The sequence below is a fragment of the Mixophyes fleayi genome, chromosome 12, assembly GCF_038048845.1.
Source record: "Mixophyes fleayi isolate aMixFle1 chromosome 12, aMixFle1.hap1, whole genome shotgun sequence".
In the NCBI taxonomy this organism is placed as follows: Eukaryota; Metazoa; Chordata; class Amphibia; order Anura; family Limnodynastidae; genus Mixophyes; species Mixophyes fleayi.
This window is the reverse complement of record NC_134413.1, coordinates 58,057,838-58,074,198: the sequence shown is the minus strand read 5'-3', so window position 1 is coordinate 58,074,198 and position 16,361 is coordinate 58,057,838. Positions and strand designations below refer to the sequence as shown.

General features: G+C 39.2%; 1 protein-coding gene across 1 annotated transcript in view; it reads left to right on the top strand.

Annotated features, from left to right (window-relative positions):
* TEDC1 (tubulin epsilon and delta complex 1) overlaps positions 1-15,412 on the top strand; it is a 65,036-nt gene extending 49,624 nt beyond the window's left edge. The window contains exons 5-7 of the mRNA XM_075191914.1: positions 523-609; positions 10,552-10,752; positions 15,025-15,412. Coding sequence (XP_075048015.1) covers positions 523-609; positions 10,552-10,752; positions 15,025-15,378 — 642 coding nt within the window. The 3' untranslated portion in view covers positions 15,379-15,412. The remainder of the gene's footprint in view (positions 1-522; positions 610-10,551; positions 10,753-15,024) is intronic.
* The last annotated feature ends 949 nt before the right edge of the window (positions 15,413-16,361 follow it).

The window sequence follows — 16,361 nt, the reverse complement described above, 5'->3', positions numbered from 1 at the left end:
TCCAGAGACAGCCAACAAGGTCAGGCAACAAGCATTTAAACAACCAGTTGACCAGCAACACAGCAGGCAAATGAGGTGCTGGCACAACGCTATAACTGGCAGGGAGGCTAAGCACTACCTGTTTAAAGTACTGTAGATGTATTCTACCAATAGTTTAAATGATCACTGATTTACCACATGGATTAAACATGAATTACATAACTGACTGTACTTGTGACCATATTGAACACTGAACCAGTTGTTCAATTTATTAAATCTTACCCAAGATGCTTACCTGGGTGATCTGGTAGTAAGTTTAAAATGAAAGTGATTTTCAGTGCTACACTCAGTGGTGTAAACCATAAGGTTGCTTATTTTAAGGATCAATGTGAATATGGGATAGGTAAAGATACAAATCTGAACTTTAATTCACTTTCTAATTGTTTTTTTTTTTTTTTCCTAATAAATGGTGGTGTGTCTAATAGTACCATATCTAAATGAGTGGCTTGGCATCAGGATTAAACTATCTGCCTTTTCCTCTAGTTGCTGCAGTCTATGAAATCTGAGAATTCCTGCTTAAAAGCCTACTTGGAATGGAAACATCTAGAATCTGTGTACTGGCTATGGATGGTAAGCATTTAGGCTTTCTGTTGACCCTTTGACATGTTACAAAATGCCCTGCCGACAAACTTTACACTTATTTTCCCTTTGCAGTTATCTGGCCTGAATTAATTCATGAGATGATTTTTGACACCTTGTGACAGGATGGAGCGCCTATGCTACCCTGTCTGTTGTGTTGCTGGGGACCAGTTGGGCTTGCCTTGCCACTGTCCCCTTTTATTTCCAAGTGTGCCCTCTAACCGCAGTAGGAGGGGTTCCTGCTGCTGCCACCACCAATGGACTCCTTTGCGGCGTCCAGAACCGCGTCCTTCCGGGTAACTCTCACTGCTGGTACCCCTGACCTTTTGCCTACAGCTCAGGGTTGCTGTGGATGGTTCCCCCTGGCCTATCTCCCATAATCTCCCATACTACTCACTAGACCGCTCCCGGAAGGTATCAAGCGGCGGCGGTCTCTGTCATCCATCAGGGTCCTCTTGCTGCTGTTCCGGGTTCCTTAGTGCTTGCGCATGCGCATAAATCCATAGGTCCTTGAAGGTGAATAGATCAAAAAACACCTAAATGTCACTCGGCCACAAAATGAGAATAAAAGAGTTAAAAAGTATATGCCATCCCTAACTTAACTCTTTTATTCTCATTTTGTGGCCAAGTGGCCGATTATATTCCTTGATTACTGGACACCTATCTACATGTACTAACTTTGTAAGCGCTGTACTAGAAAGTGAATCTCTTCAAGCGCTATTCATTACAGCGGAAGTTTTGTGGCAGCTAACTTTTCCTTCTATTTACCTGGAACCCTCGAATAGGGTAGATTGTGCCACTTTCTTTATTTGGAGGACATTAGTGCACATATTATATGTGTAAAGTATTGTTTCACCGGCCTATTTTCCATTTTTTATTTTTAGATTATTTTGTCTTTGGTCTAGACTTTTTAAATCGTTTTATCTTTTTCTTATATATATTATTTTTGTGTTTGTGTCTGCAGACAATTTTTACTTTTGTGTTTTCAGTGATTATTGCAAATTTATTGTGTATGTTTTAGGTTCATAATAATACATTTCATATGCATTTATATTTACATATTGGTCTCTGTAATTTACATTTAGCGCCAGGGAATTTTTGTTTGTTTATTTGTGGATACCTGGAGAGGATTTAGGATCACCTCCCCATTTCCCCATTTGGCAGCTTATTTACATTTGGGTGAGCGCTGGTATATCGTTTTATCTTTTAACGGCACTGCAGCGCCTATACGTTATACATATTCACATAATCATTATACACTAGACCCATATACGTTTATACACTCCCCAGTGCCTAGTGCCGGGGTTCAACTAACCCCCTCATTACTGCGGTGCCAGGTATTTCTTTTCCAGCGCTGCAGCGCACATTTCAAAATACTTTTTCATTTAATAAAAATACATTTACACATTCACCTTAGGCATGCGGCAGCGCTTATCGCAGGTGTTTTTAACTCCATCGATGCCCGGTATTCACCCTCCTGGTGCTGGAGTCCATTTAAAGATGGCCACCTGAATTTATTCATTCATTTAGTACAGGTGACTGCAATATGAAAGTAATTGTAAAGTTCAGAAGCAGAGTATGAACCACGACATAAATGCATGGGGAGGTTGTTAAACATGCATATTGGTAAACTAGCTGGGCTTACACACTATATACTATCTAATCAATATCAGCAAACCTTGATATCATGGTACATATTTTTTTTTTAAAATGGAATATTTTTTAATTGAGATTTTCAAAACAAACAAGTAAGTACATCCTAACTAATTAATTACCCCATCTATCTAATCATATGAAATGTACCATTCAAGACAAGATCATGCAAACCATTATAAACAAGTAGATCAAACAAAGTACGTAACTAGTATAACATTGTATTGCAACGTGTAATCTGCAACGCTCAACAGGTTGTCAACAAATTAAGATATAACAAATGAATCTGCACACATAACTACGCAGGGCTGGAAGATAAATATAACATTAATGACTTCTTGACCCAAACAGATCATCCTCGTGAGGATGAAGAACATATTGTGACTCGTACCAGTGGTGGCAAACCTTGTTGTATTTATGCATGGCTTTACGGCTTTTATACATAACCCGCTCGTGCCTCCATATTTCTGTCACCAGATTGCTCCAATGGAGGATATTAGGGGGGGTCCGAACCCATCCAACTCCTAGCTATAACCAGCCTTGCAAGAGGAGTCAGAATAAATATATATTTAAAGAGCGGGTTGCATAGGCTCTCCGAGTGTGGTGCCAAATAAACAGACCTTGAGACAAAGTGGAAGGGACACTGGAATTGTGGAAAAGATGCAGTCACATACCTTGACCCAAAAAGACTGGACAACAGGGCACGTCCATAACAAATGCCAGAAAGTACCAGGGGCGACCCTGCATCTATGACACTCTGGATTATCCTGTCGACCCATCATGCACAGCCTAGTTGGGGTCATATATAATCTATGCACTATGTAGAAGTGTATTTGCTAGAAACGTAGCGTGTCTGGCACCCCCTATCACCATACTCCACTCCTCTTCGGTGATTACACCCAGATCAGCCTCCAAAAAGTCCAGGCCCCTCAGGGAGACCTGGGGTAACAATAATGCGTACAGAACAGATATTGTCGTAGAGGAACCCACAGAGCGCAATACATTTATAACAGGAGAATCTAAGAGTTTTGGCAGTCCCATTGTAAACTGTGCGCTCAGGGCATGACCTAATTGCAAATAATGGAAGAATGCTGAGTTAGACAACTGAAAAACCGCTTTCAACTGTTCAAATGATTGTAAATGACCATCTGTATATAATTGACCAATGGTATGTATTCCAGCCATTTTGAAAATCACATTACCCTCCAAATTCATCAGTTCTTCAAAGCTAGGATTGTGCCACAGCGGAGTATCCGTGTCCAGCCCCTCATCCACCTGTAGATCATGACCACCGACCAAATCGTAGAGGTACATTGTCCACCCCAGGCCGAGGCTGCCATCCCAGTGGAAAAAAAACAATGATTTGTTCCAATTGATCTTTAGGCCCGTGAAAGTACCAAAACCCTCGATCACCTCTAAAGGGAGAGTCGGGGTCCTCCAAGAAGACCAGCATGTTGTCCACATAAATACTATGTGGTCCGTGACTTCTCCCTTCCCGACACCTCTGATGTTAGTCTGGAAGCGTATCATACATGCCAAAGATTCGATCGTCCATGCAAACAAAGCTGGCAATAGTGGACAGCTCTGACGGGTCCCCGGCCCAGAACAAATGGGAGCGTGGTAAAGGCGCTAACACTGATCCTGACAGCTGGTGCAGAATAGAGCAACCGGACAAGGGTGAGAAATCGGGGTCCAACTCCAACATTTTCAAGCACCTGCCAGAAATATGCCCACTCGTCCGAGTCAAAGGCCTTGGTGGCATCCAGGGACACAACCACTGCCCTCTTCTCCGCCGACCGGACCCTCTGAATCTGAGTAAACAATCACCTGACATTGGTATGTGTGGACTTGCCCGGCATAAATTCTGTCTGGTGTGGGTGGATGACTTTGTGTATGACTCTATTGAGTCTAATTGAGAAAATTTTAGCCAGAATTTTGGCGTCCGTAGTGATCAATGAAATGGGATGGTACGAATCCGGAAACAAAGCATCCTTACCTTGTTTAAGTATAAGGGTAATAATGGCTTCTAACATAGAGGGGGGGGAGACATGCAGTCGCCATCTCCTTTTCAGTGATGGGGAAGTCCAAAAAGTCCATTGACTCCTGTGAGAATCGTGGAAGATTAACACCACTCATATAGGCAGTGAGCTTGGGTGCGTGTATACTGAGTTTGTGAAGAGTAAATGTCTGTATAGTAGTCAAAAACCACTTCCGCAATTTTAGCTCCCATAAGTTGTTTAATATTATACTCCTCTAAAATGACTGGAATTGATCTAGGGAATAGCTACTTCTCCTTTGCTCGACACGTCAGATAACTATCTCCCATGTCACCTTGAAAATATAAATTATGTCTGGAGAAGAGAAGCTTTTGACTTATGATGCACAAAATTGGACCAGTCAGACGATGCTTGCAGCCAGCCCAGCCTGTCAGTGACAGAGCGAAAACTGATATACAACACCTCCAAGTCCCGGCGTCTATGCTCCAGCTCACCCTTTCTTTCTCTACTAAGCCTCTTGATCCCTGCTATTTCTTCTATAAAACTTTCATGAGGTGTACCTTTTAAAGTGGCACGAGAAGTGTCTAACATCCACCAGCCCCATGTTCTCAATGAGTTTGCCAAATGTAGTGGGTCCACTAGAAACATCTACCGAATCCTCACACAACCTATCCACGCCCACATCTATAACATTATTGAAGTCTCCCAAAGCACAGGGGTATCTGGAGCTAAGACCACAAATGCAGCTCCCTTACACAGGACATCACTACTATATGGAGGTGGGATGTAATTAGCCAGGACTGTCAGAGGGGGGGGGGGGTGTTAAACGAGGTCACGAGAAAAACAAATCTGCCCACCGGATCAATTTGGACCTGGTCCAGTACAAAATTAAGCTGCTTGCGGACCAGCACAGAGAACCCTCTAGAGTATGTAGAATGGTGTGTTAAGCCCATCCCACCCAGGGCTTTTTCAGAGAGAGGACTTTGCTACCTGTAAGGCGAATTTCCAGGAGACACACCACATCTGGATTGTACTTTCTGACCTGGCTTGGCACCAGCGAGCATTAGACCTCACCATTTAATGCCCTAACGTTCCAGGTGAGCAAACGGAGTTCCTCCTGAGCAGGTTTACTCACAATTGGGCTGGCCATCTATATCGGACCATTGGATGAGAGGTCAGGAAACACCCTGACGACTGAACATACAACTTGACCTCCTACTCCTCCACCAGCCCTGCGCAGCAAAAAAAATAGTTACAGCAAAACATTTTGAAGCACGTATAAAATGCCAATTGAGCACAATCAATTACAGAGACAATGGAGGTAAAGTAGGCTACAACTATACCCATAAATCTACCCAACCCACCCTGTACACCTATTCTACCTAAGGCATACCCCAGTCCCCCCCAAAAAAATCTCCCCTAGTTAACTCCTAAAAGAACCCCTCCCCGTTTCATGTAGAGCTAAGGAAAAAAGAAGAAACAAGACTATAGTACCTAACTCTAGCATAGTTTTTCCCACATATGAAAGAACAAATCTTTTTGCATATCCCTCAAAAGTAGACTCAATGATAACTATTGTTCAAGGATCTCTAGGCCTGGCAGGCGGTCATTCCTTGAGCCAGTCAACCGTATCCTGCGGGGTGTTGAAGTGTGATCTGCCGTCACCCGAAGCCTTGAACAATATAGTAGCTGCTTCTTTATCTGAGTAATTTGTGAGTGAGTCTTCTGAACTTCCACCGCAAAGTCCGGAAACACCATGATCGTGTGACTGTCGAAGCGTAGAGGACTCTTCTGTCTGGTCATCCGCAGGACCGCATCTCTATCTTGGAAGTGTAGCATCTTGGCGATAAAAGTGCAGGCCAGTGCATCTGGCTGCGGAGGTTGAGGTGGCAATCGATGAGCTTGCTCAACAGCAATATGCGGGGAGAACACCTCCCTGCCAAATTCTCTTATCAACCATTTGTCCAGAAACAATTCAGGACTTCTGACTGCTCAGGCAGCCCTACAAATCAAAGGTTGTTTCGACGAAGCCTGCATTCCATATCGGTCATCTTCAGGCAGCATTTGTTAACCTGTGCAGCTAGACCCGCAATCTCCTTACGCAGCGGGTCCGTGGAGTCCTCAAGATTGGATACTCTGTGCTTCAACTTCACCCACCCTCTCCCTCATCTTCTACAAATCATGGCTTATGAGCGAGAGGTCGGCCTGCACCTCCCCAATCTTGTCCATCACGCTCTTCTCAGAGGACGTAATGGCCGACAGGAATTGTTGCAAACAGAGAGGGCCTGTCTGTACTGGAGAGTCTGTATTCGCAGGAGGAGATATACTACCGTGCTGGTTTGGTGGGCGGAAAAGGTGCCAATAGGACAGGTGTATATGTTGCAGAATGAGTCAACACCCCTATTGTAGACCCACCACTGGCACAGCCCAAAGTGTCAAGCCGCTTGAATAAAGGTAAGTGCCAGCAGTCCAGTGCTTTTTAAACAGCTGAAGATAGATGTTGTACCTTAATGCAATAACAAGGGAGAGTAACCCCTCCTCTCAATAGGGAGAAAGGGAGAAGTACTGAAGTTTAAGTGTTCTAAAGTTGGTAATTATGTCTCCACTGGTTTATCCACTCTCAATTAAAGGTGGGGCTGGTAGGGTACTCACTGTGACAGTCAATGTTATAGAGGCACCTGCAGGAGAAATCCTGTCAAACACAAGCATCACGAGCAGTGAAATGGCAGCAGCCAGATCCTAATGAAGCAGGTCCCTCTTTCCCTCCAAATACCCTCGTAGCACAACTGTGGTCTTCCGTTGTATGGGGGAAGCAGAACGGGTGCAGATAAAGGAAGCCGGCACTGATTCGCACCACACACAGGGCAAAGGTCTGTCTCATTCAGCGGCTGCAAGATGACGCCCGCTATCCAGTGCACTGCAAGAGTCAATGAAGCTTCTGGATTCGGGTGAACAGCAACTGCTCCGCTGGGTAGCAGACCAATGGGGCCGGCAGGAGGGATGGTGAGCCTCCGATCCGCAGTCCACAGGCAGCTCCTCCTTCCACGGCAAGGTTATGGCGGCAGCTGGGGCAGCACCTCCAGGCGTCGTACAGGGCCAGAAGCAAGTATTACAGGTCCCAGGCTCCGAAACTAAGCTAAAGAGCGATAAATATGGAGGAGATATTCCGGACTGGTCTGCCGGCAAGGTTAGTGTCACCAACTGAGGGATAACCAATAAATGAGCAGGATAATGCGGGAGCTAAGGAACCACGCGTCCTACGCCATACTAAGCCGAGCCACGCCCCCTATATCATAGTACATATTTCAATATATTGAGATTGCTGAAATAATCACATAAGCTGCTTCTCTGGATTAAAAAACGCCAATTTGTTTAAAGAACATGGACAGCGCTGGTACAGATACAAATAGTATCGGCTATATTTCCAATACTACAATAGCGGTACAATTGATGCCTACACTACGAAGAATACTATGCATTATAATTGATTTTATAAGTATTAAAACTGTCATTATGTAATGAAACTTATATACAAACAGGTAGAGTGCAGGCGCTAGTAAGTAATCAGTAGGTATTCTCAACTATTCACACCCACTATACACAAATTAATTAAAATTATATAAATATAATCTAATAGAAAATCAATACTCCTAGCTTAGCAAAAATTGTGCCCATATTTAGTATGTAACTTCAATAATAATAATTAAAACATGACGCAACATATATTAAGTACACATTTGTGCACATCTATATGTTGAGTATAGATCTATAAAATTATGAGCTTCCCAATAAAGTCTGTTTATGGCACAATAGTGCTCAAATACAATATAAGGAAGTTGATTATAAAGATCCCATCTTCTGTATACATATTTATATTCTATTATCTGATATTAACATTAGGAAATGAATTACACAGGCAATCAATTATATGTGGGGAACGTAGAAGCATATATTAAAAAAAGACTCCTTCTATACGCCCAAATCTAAGTGATTGCCAAAACGATTATTATGCAGGTCTCCCTTCACCTTCCTATGACTCTTCTTAAATCAGTTAATTCTTTAGAGGCAAATTAAACCCCATAAAAAATGGAACAAATGGAACCCCATCATTGCTTATAGGTCAAAATTATTCTAACTATATAGCTGAACAGTTGTAAAATTGTGATTAAAATTACATTATAAAAATGTATTTGCGAAGCCAGAAGAAAAACAATAATGCATAATTTATCAAATGTTATTTAGCTGCAACACTAGTGTGTTTGTCAGTGAGGTGAGGTTTTATTTATAGGTTGGGGAATTCTCTACAGTACCAGTGTGCTATGATTATTAATGTCTTGTATGCAATAAGAGTTGAAGACACACTGTCAAAGACACTAAATATATTGTAGGAATAGAAACAATATTGAAATGGAGACAATTGCCAGAGATCAGCCCAGATGCTTCAGCAAGGGTGGAGACATCGGGAAACCTCAAAATATTTTGTAGGCAGCTAGACTAATAAAAACAAATTTAATGAAAAATAATTTTTAAAATGTCTACAAAATCCTGTGATACTGCAATTCTTTATTTAAACCTAAGGGGCTAAGAGTCTTTAATCAGTTGTATTTCCATTTATAGGAGTCTGGTATTTAAGTCACTCTTGCTCTTACTTTTGGCAGTTATTAGGATTTTACACAGTTGCACTCCTAGGGGTAAATGTATCAAGCTGAGCGTTTTCTGGCAGGTTTCAAAAGTGGAGATGTTGCTTATAGCAACCAATCAGATTCTAGCTATAATTTTGTAGAATGTACTAAATAAATGATAGCTAGAATCTGATTGATTTTTCAAACCCACCGGAAAAATCTCTTGCTTTTTAATATGATGAATTGACTATTTTTTTGCAGTTAAATTGTAAGCAAGCAAGACCATTATCATTTAGGGGGGTATTCAATTGTTAGCGAGATCCCCGGAAAACGAGCGCTCTAAAAATATTAGTGTTAATACGGTAATTACTCGCTGAATTAGGGAGCTGCGAGATGAAATTTAGCGCGTAAACTACCGTATTAACGGTATTTACGCGCATATTACCGTATTAACGCTAATATATTTTGAGCGCTCGTTTTTCCGGGGATCTCGCTAACAATTGAATACCCCCCTTAGTCTGTGTAAAATAACCCCAAAGTTTAGAGGTATGGTGTGGTTTCTAAACGGATTGTACGTGTCATTCGTATGTTGCAAGGTTGGAGGAAATGTTGCTTGTTTTGTTTTTTAATTGTTGTTGTTGTAATAATTATTATTACTATTATTTAACCCCTTCATGACTAGTTACTTTGCACCTGAACAATTTTTGCATTTTAATGCTGCTTTGGATTTATTGGGAATACATTTATTTATTTATTTGTAACTGATATGGCTTTAATTTGGTAGTTTATTGGATTAAATAGCTTTTTACTTAATTCTATGGACATTTAACAAATGCAAAAATGGGCAAATTTTAAAAAAAGAAATATACCTCAATTATTTCAAATTAACCCAATCGTCATCATTATAAATGTTTCTAGATAGATAGGGGTTGTGTCTTCAAAACAATATTTTTACTTCCATAAATCTCATATCAAAATACTCTTCCTCCTGCCTTCTCAGATCTACCTCTGACCTGCGCCTTGTCTCGTCTGTGGTAACCACCTCTCACTCCCATCTACAAGACTTCTCTCGTGCTGCTCCCCACTTATGGAATTCCCTACCACGCTCAATCAGACTTTCCCACAGCCTTCAAATCTTTAAATTATCTTTGAAATCCCATGTCTTTTTTAGAGATGACCTTATCCTCAACAACACTATTCACGCTAATGCACCCTTACAACTATTCCAATCTCCACTCTGAAATTTACTCCTCTTGTTCCAGCTGTGCCCTCTTCCACTTTAAAATGTAAGCTCTCTAATGAGCAGGGTCCTTCATACACTTTGTTTTCATGTCTGCGTTTGTTTTGTCTACCTTGTGTCCCTGTTTTATGTGTCCTGTTTTCCTTACTGTACGGCGGTGCAGAGCACTGTGGCGCCTTACAAATCTACGACAATAATAGTCAAGGTACACTCCAACATGGATGTTTTCCATTTTATTAACAGATAATGAATAGCCTTGTTGGTAATAACATGAAAATCTATCTTATTAGATAGAACCGTAATTTAATTTCATGAGTAGTTTTAAATTGTATTTGTAAAATTGTGTGTTTGTTACAATTTAAATGATATTAAAGTCAGAATTTACATTAATTTTAATTAATTTTATTTTATCACTTAATAGGAAACTGTCTTGCAGTCTGCTTCTGAAGATGAGTGGAGCACCTCTACGCAAAACATAAATAACCTATACACATTTTTCTCAAGTGGTGTTTGCACAAGGACCAATCTTTATGATATACAGATGTTAAACATGTATTTAGATGATGTGAATGATCAGCTCCTTGAGCTAGTTGCAAACAGGAAATTGTCATGGCATGAACAGGTATGGACTTGGTGTTAAATGTGGTAAAAAACTTTTTAAAATGTTTTTTATTATATAAATGTATTTGACATATTTTATAATGCTTACTTTGGGAAATAATGTGGTATAGCAAGCAGTACCATATCTTTGGAAGAACCTACATAATTCTTCTAAAAGTACCTTTCACCCTTCCCTATCAATCCTTTCCATTCTTATGCCCAAAAAAAGATTGTGTTTTAGTTTTAAGATGTCCATTTCTCTATGCTCAGTCTTTAATTTAATATGAAAAATAATGCATAGACAAATTGGACAGAGAAGTACTTGCTGAGTATTTGATTCCAATGCTCGGAGCCAGCTCCAACATGTCGTTTTTTTTTTGTTTTTTTAATAGTATGGTAATGTAGATGGTTTGTTGGAGTTAGAGCAAAGCTGAAATCAGAATTTTGACGTAATTTTAAGCTAAATCTAATAAACAGTAAATCTAATAAACAAACCGTATAGTTGAATTAATGCAAATTAAAACAATGTAATAAAGTAAAATCTAATATGAAAACACACATGTATTTTACAGTTAGTGTTAATCTCCCTTGCGCAGCTCCAAATAAGTAGTTAAAAAAAAAAAAAAATACCCAGGTAAATATGGGGTCAGAAAACTGATGGATACAATTATAAAAATACACCTTTTAGGCTATATACACACTGGCATTAATATTCTGTGTATTATATGCATTTCTAGGTTCATATAAATTTTAAAACATTGGGTACTCAAGTGCTCCAGAAATAATTCCAATAGTAGAATAACAAGCAGTCCAGGTAGCCAGACATTGCCCAGAAAAGAAAGTCAGTAGAGTAAGAGTACAGCAAAAACAAATGAGAAGAACAGAACTTTGATGATGTGCTCAAATTCAATTAAATGTACATATGTAATATATTGAATAAAAAATCAAACGTTTTTTAAAAAAAAATCTCAGTCATAAGAACTAATGTGTTGAATAGATGACAGAATTCAATTGCAAAGAAATTGTTTGCATAAAAATATTAAATTTATTATAAAGATACATATACAAAGCAAAAAAAAAAACAATAAAAAGCTGAATATAAATCTAAAGAAGGAAAATATCAACAGTCAGGGAGAAACAATATAGATGAATAGATCAAGCACTACATATCAATATTGCGCAGTCCGTACATTTGTAAGACTGTATTAACTTTAAAAATGACTTTACCAAAGATGTAAAGTGTGATGGTTTTCTCTAGGTATTTACACCCTCCTACCCATGGACAGTATTGAATCATCAACTAAAGTGCCTCATTATTTGCCCCTGCTGTGTCACCACAGCTGCTCCATCCGTTTCAGAAACCCATATACAAAAAGCAAAATCAATTTGGCATTGTAAATTACAACTTAGCAACAACAAAATAAATCAAAATACATTTTAAAGAATTATAATATATGCATTTCAATTGTATTATTGCTACACTGGATGTCAAGCATGGAGTGATGTGTAAAGAAAGCATAGCAACCCTAAGGGCATAATCCTCATGCCCCTAGAGATTTGCACTTCAGCACGCATTTAACCTGGGTTGTACTATTGCGGAAATAAAAACACATTGCATACACCAGTGTCCACATAGCCTTGGTCAAACAACATTCTTTATTTGCAAAACATAATATTCAAATGAAGACATGAGCTCTCTCTCAAGCCACTCCTTGCTAGTAGCAAGGCATAACTTTACTGCACCAGAAGCACTCATCGTTATTAAGTTATTTGGAAGTCGCATGTAAAATGGTTTTTACTTCTCTTAAACAGTGTCTGTAAGGGATGTAGTTGAAATGTCGACCGTTTATCAAAATTATGAACATGTACACATTATAGTCGGTTGGATATGAAATGTAGGCAGTCGTAATGCCACACAGTCATAATGTGTACATGTTCCTAATGTTGAAACCATTAAAATGTCGACACGTAAAGTGTAGACAGGGTTGTAAAGTAGACATTCAAAATGTCAACATAAATAAACAAATGTAAACAATATTAATGGCAATACATGTAAAAAATGGAAATAAATGTATAAAAAAATAAACATGACACTCCCCCTCCCAAATAGCTTAACAAACCCTAATGGCTTGTTCTAGCACAATCGGGGGAGGGGGGAGGGGGGCAAAAAACGTGGGGTCCCCCCCGATTTTACTATTCGCTCTAGGCCAGCCTGGGCTGTTGGCACTATAGCAGGGAAACCCACAGCATTGAGTCCCCCTGCCATAATGCCAAACCAGCCCCAGGGCAGGAGTCCCCGGAAAGATTGGGTCTGCAAAAAAAAAAGGTTGCCTCCCACCTAGGTCTAACCAGTACTGGGGTTCTTCCCACAACCCTGGGACAGTGGGTGTGGGTTAATATTTTCCACTTGATTGTAAGCTATCTCAGGTGCAGGGCCTACCCTACCTTTTGTTTACACGTTTGCATTTGTTTAACTACCTTGTATGTTTGTGTTTTATGCATGTCCTATTTCCCCTGCTGTCCTGTCCTGCAGACCACTGTGGCACCTTTATAAATCATCAATGATAAAGATGATAATAGTAGTGTGGCCATCCTGTGCCTCCTACCATATAACCCACTTTCATTGAGTTGCAGATGAATGGTGGGAGTTGAAACTGTCATAACTTGTGTATGAAGTTCAGCTTGAAGCTGTTTAGCAGTTGATCAAGGTGCTTTCTCTACCATTTGAACAATCCTGCACTGCAATCTTTGATCAGTTTTTCTCTAGCAGCCATGTCTAGGGAGGTCAGCTACAGTGCTATGGGTCTTAAACTTTCTAATAACCTTACGTATGGTAGAAACAGGAACATCAATGTCTCTTGAGATTGGTTGTAGCCTTGAGATTGTCAATGCTTGGCTATAATTTTCTGTCTAAACTCCTCAGACAATTCTCTGGCTTTCTTTTCTCCATCCTCATTGCAGTACAACAGTGACACAAACAGAAGAATGAGACATATTCTCTATTTAAGCACATTTAATGAGTGATTTCTGTTTTTATTGAGGCACCTGCTACTGACCACAGATAAGTTCAGTTTCAAAGTCAAGGCAGTCTTGCTTCACCTTAAGTTTAAAGACCACCTTCAACCATAAAAGTTAATCAATTCTCTATTACACCAATTCTAAATAGAAATCTTTATTCCATACTTGACAAGAAATCCAACAGAGAAATTATAATTATATAGTTCTGTCCACAGCCAAAGTTCTGATGAGCAAAGTAATTTTTGTAAATATGCAGCCTGCACATTAAACTTTTCTGTACCTAATGCCTGTAGTTTTTATAGTAACTATTACATGTAGCATATGCAGTTTTTTTGTCCTTTAAAATGATGTTTGTTAACCATTGTGATATAGAGTTGTACAGCTCTCTTCCCCCCAGAAACTGAACAGAAATGTAATTCATACAGTTTAAGGTTTAGTTTAAAGTGCCCTTATCAGTAGTAGGTCCAAATCTATATTTAACATGTCAATTTGTTGCCATGGCTATATTATATAAAGCCACAGGTTCTTTGAGAGGAGAACCGGCATCCTTCTCATTAGTACTAGAGTTATACCCTTTTAGCTTCAAATAATAGAAGAAGAAAAAAGTAGAAAAATATTTACAGAATTAATGTGTATTCTGCAAAGCGTCTTGCGAGTGTTGTTGCAACCTTTGTGCTTGCTGATGTAATTGTTAATGTTATGGACAATGTCAGTTATGTAATAATGTAATGAAATGTTCATTGATATTTGTCTGAATTTTTATGGCTGATTTAATCAGAAAAACCTGTAATTGGAATAGTCAAGCTTTATATGTAAAATTTAAATAGTTACTTGTGTGCCAGTTTTCATAAATATCCCCCTAATATGTGTTTTTCAGGAAGAGTTCAGCATAGAAAACAGTAGAATGGAAAGTATGTGAGCTGTATCTGGGTTCACAACTTAATATTTTTATAAAAGGAAATAAAAGAAAAAAAAAATCGATCATCCAACTTGGAGGGACATCTTTGTCATATAGAGAACAATTCTATAAGGTCAGGGAGAAAGTATTCCACATTAACTGAAAGCTGAAGTTCCACAAGTGCATGCACCAGGCTGCAGCAATAGATTTGCCTTCGTGATCTGTGGAATTACATTTTTTTGAATTTTAAATTCATGTCTATTAGATTTTTTAATTCTACAAAATCTGTAACGGATTATTAAATATGCAATTTCTCAATTTCATGTTCTGTGCTTTTTCTTAATTTCTTCTTCGTTTTCTATGCATTCTGTTGTACAGATTAAAGTGCTTGAGAGAGAGCTTGGTGAAAAGGAATTGTGTTTAACAATCAAAAGAATAAAGCAAGAAGTGAAAAACAAAATGGAACATCTGAAATGTCAAATTGCCCAAGACAAATATATACATGGTTCATTCAGAATCGTTTTTAAAGACAGCAAGTTTCAACAAGCTGCTGCCAATAAGGACTTTAACATGAGAGACATTCATGCTACTCAAGTGATTACAGTTCTACAGGGAACCACAAGTAAAATGGAAACAGAATATGAAAAGCTACAAGATCAATGCAGAAAAAGATTGGATGACATTGCTGAAAGACTTGAAGGGGTTGTTTGTATCCTACCTGCAAAGTGTTAATTTCCTAAAGTACAATAAATCTGACTTAAAAATATTATAATTTCTTTATATAACCAACATATTGTGCAGTGCTTTACAGAAAACATTTAATTATTCACATCCAACTCTGTCCCTCTGGAGTTTGCAATCTAAAATCTTTACTACTGAAAGAGACACCCACTATTTTGTCAGCAGCCAATTAACATACCAGTATGTTTTTGGAATTATGGGAGTAAATCCACTCAAACTCCACATAGTGTCCTGGTCAGAATCAAACCCATATGCACGGCGAGCAATGCTAGCAACTGTGCCGCTCATATATGTTAAAAATGTATGTGTTTTACATATTGTATTTGGCAATCAAGGCTGACCATTCCCACGTAATAGAAAGTCGTTCATAAACACTTGCATCTACAGACTTAAATTTTTTCAGTGACCTTTATTTAGGAGCAAGATACTCTTGGTCTAATTTGCCTAGTAGTAGATTATAACAAGTGCAGATTTGGTGGTCACTCTTACCGCTTGTCAGTATTCACTGGCTTTGTTCTACTAAAGCTTGTAATCTGTGTAAATATACATTAATCAGATTGTTCCTACTTGCAATTATCTTCAGATATGCCATACAAAAGCAGAGTTTAGGTTGAAATTGCTAAATGAAAGCCACCACCCATAGAGCTTATTCACCTATCAGGCCTAACTCCATGATGCATGCTGTGTATTTTTTTCAGTATTGACCCCATGCACAGCACACAGAAAATAGAACAAGTACAATACAATTGATCCCAATACAAACGTTTTCTGTTACTATAATGCACAGTAAAATATTGTGCCAATAATTCTCTATGCAGGACCATTCCTCTTATGAGATGTTGTGAGAACTTTGTCTCAGGCGGCACTAGCTTTGGGGTGACAGAGACAAAGGTTTCACCTCACCACCTGGTTCTCAACATGCCTCTTCCCCAGTTTTCTGGGCACTCTGCAATAGTTTACTACAGAATGAGCAC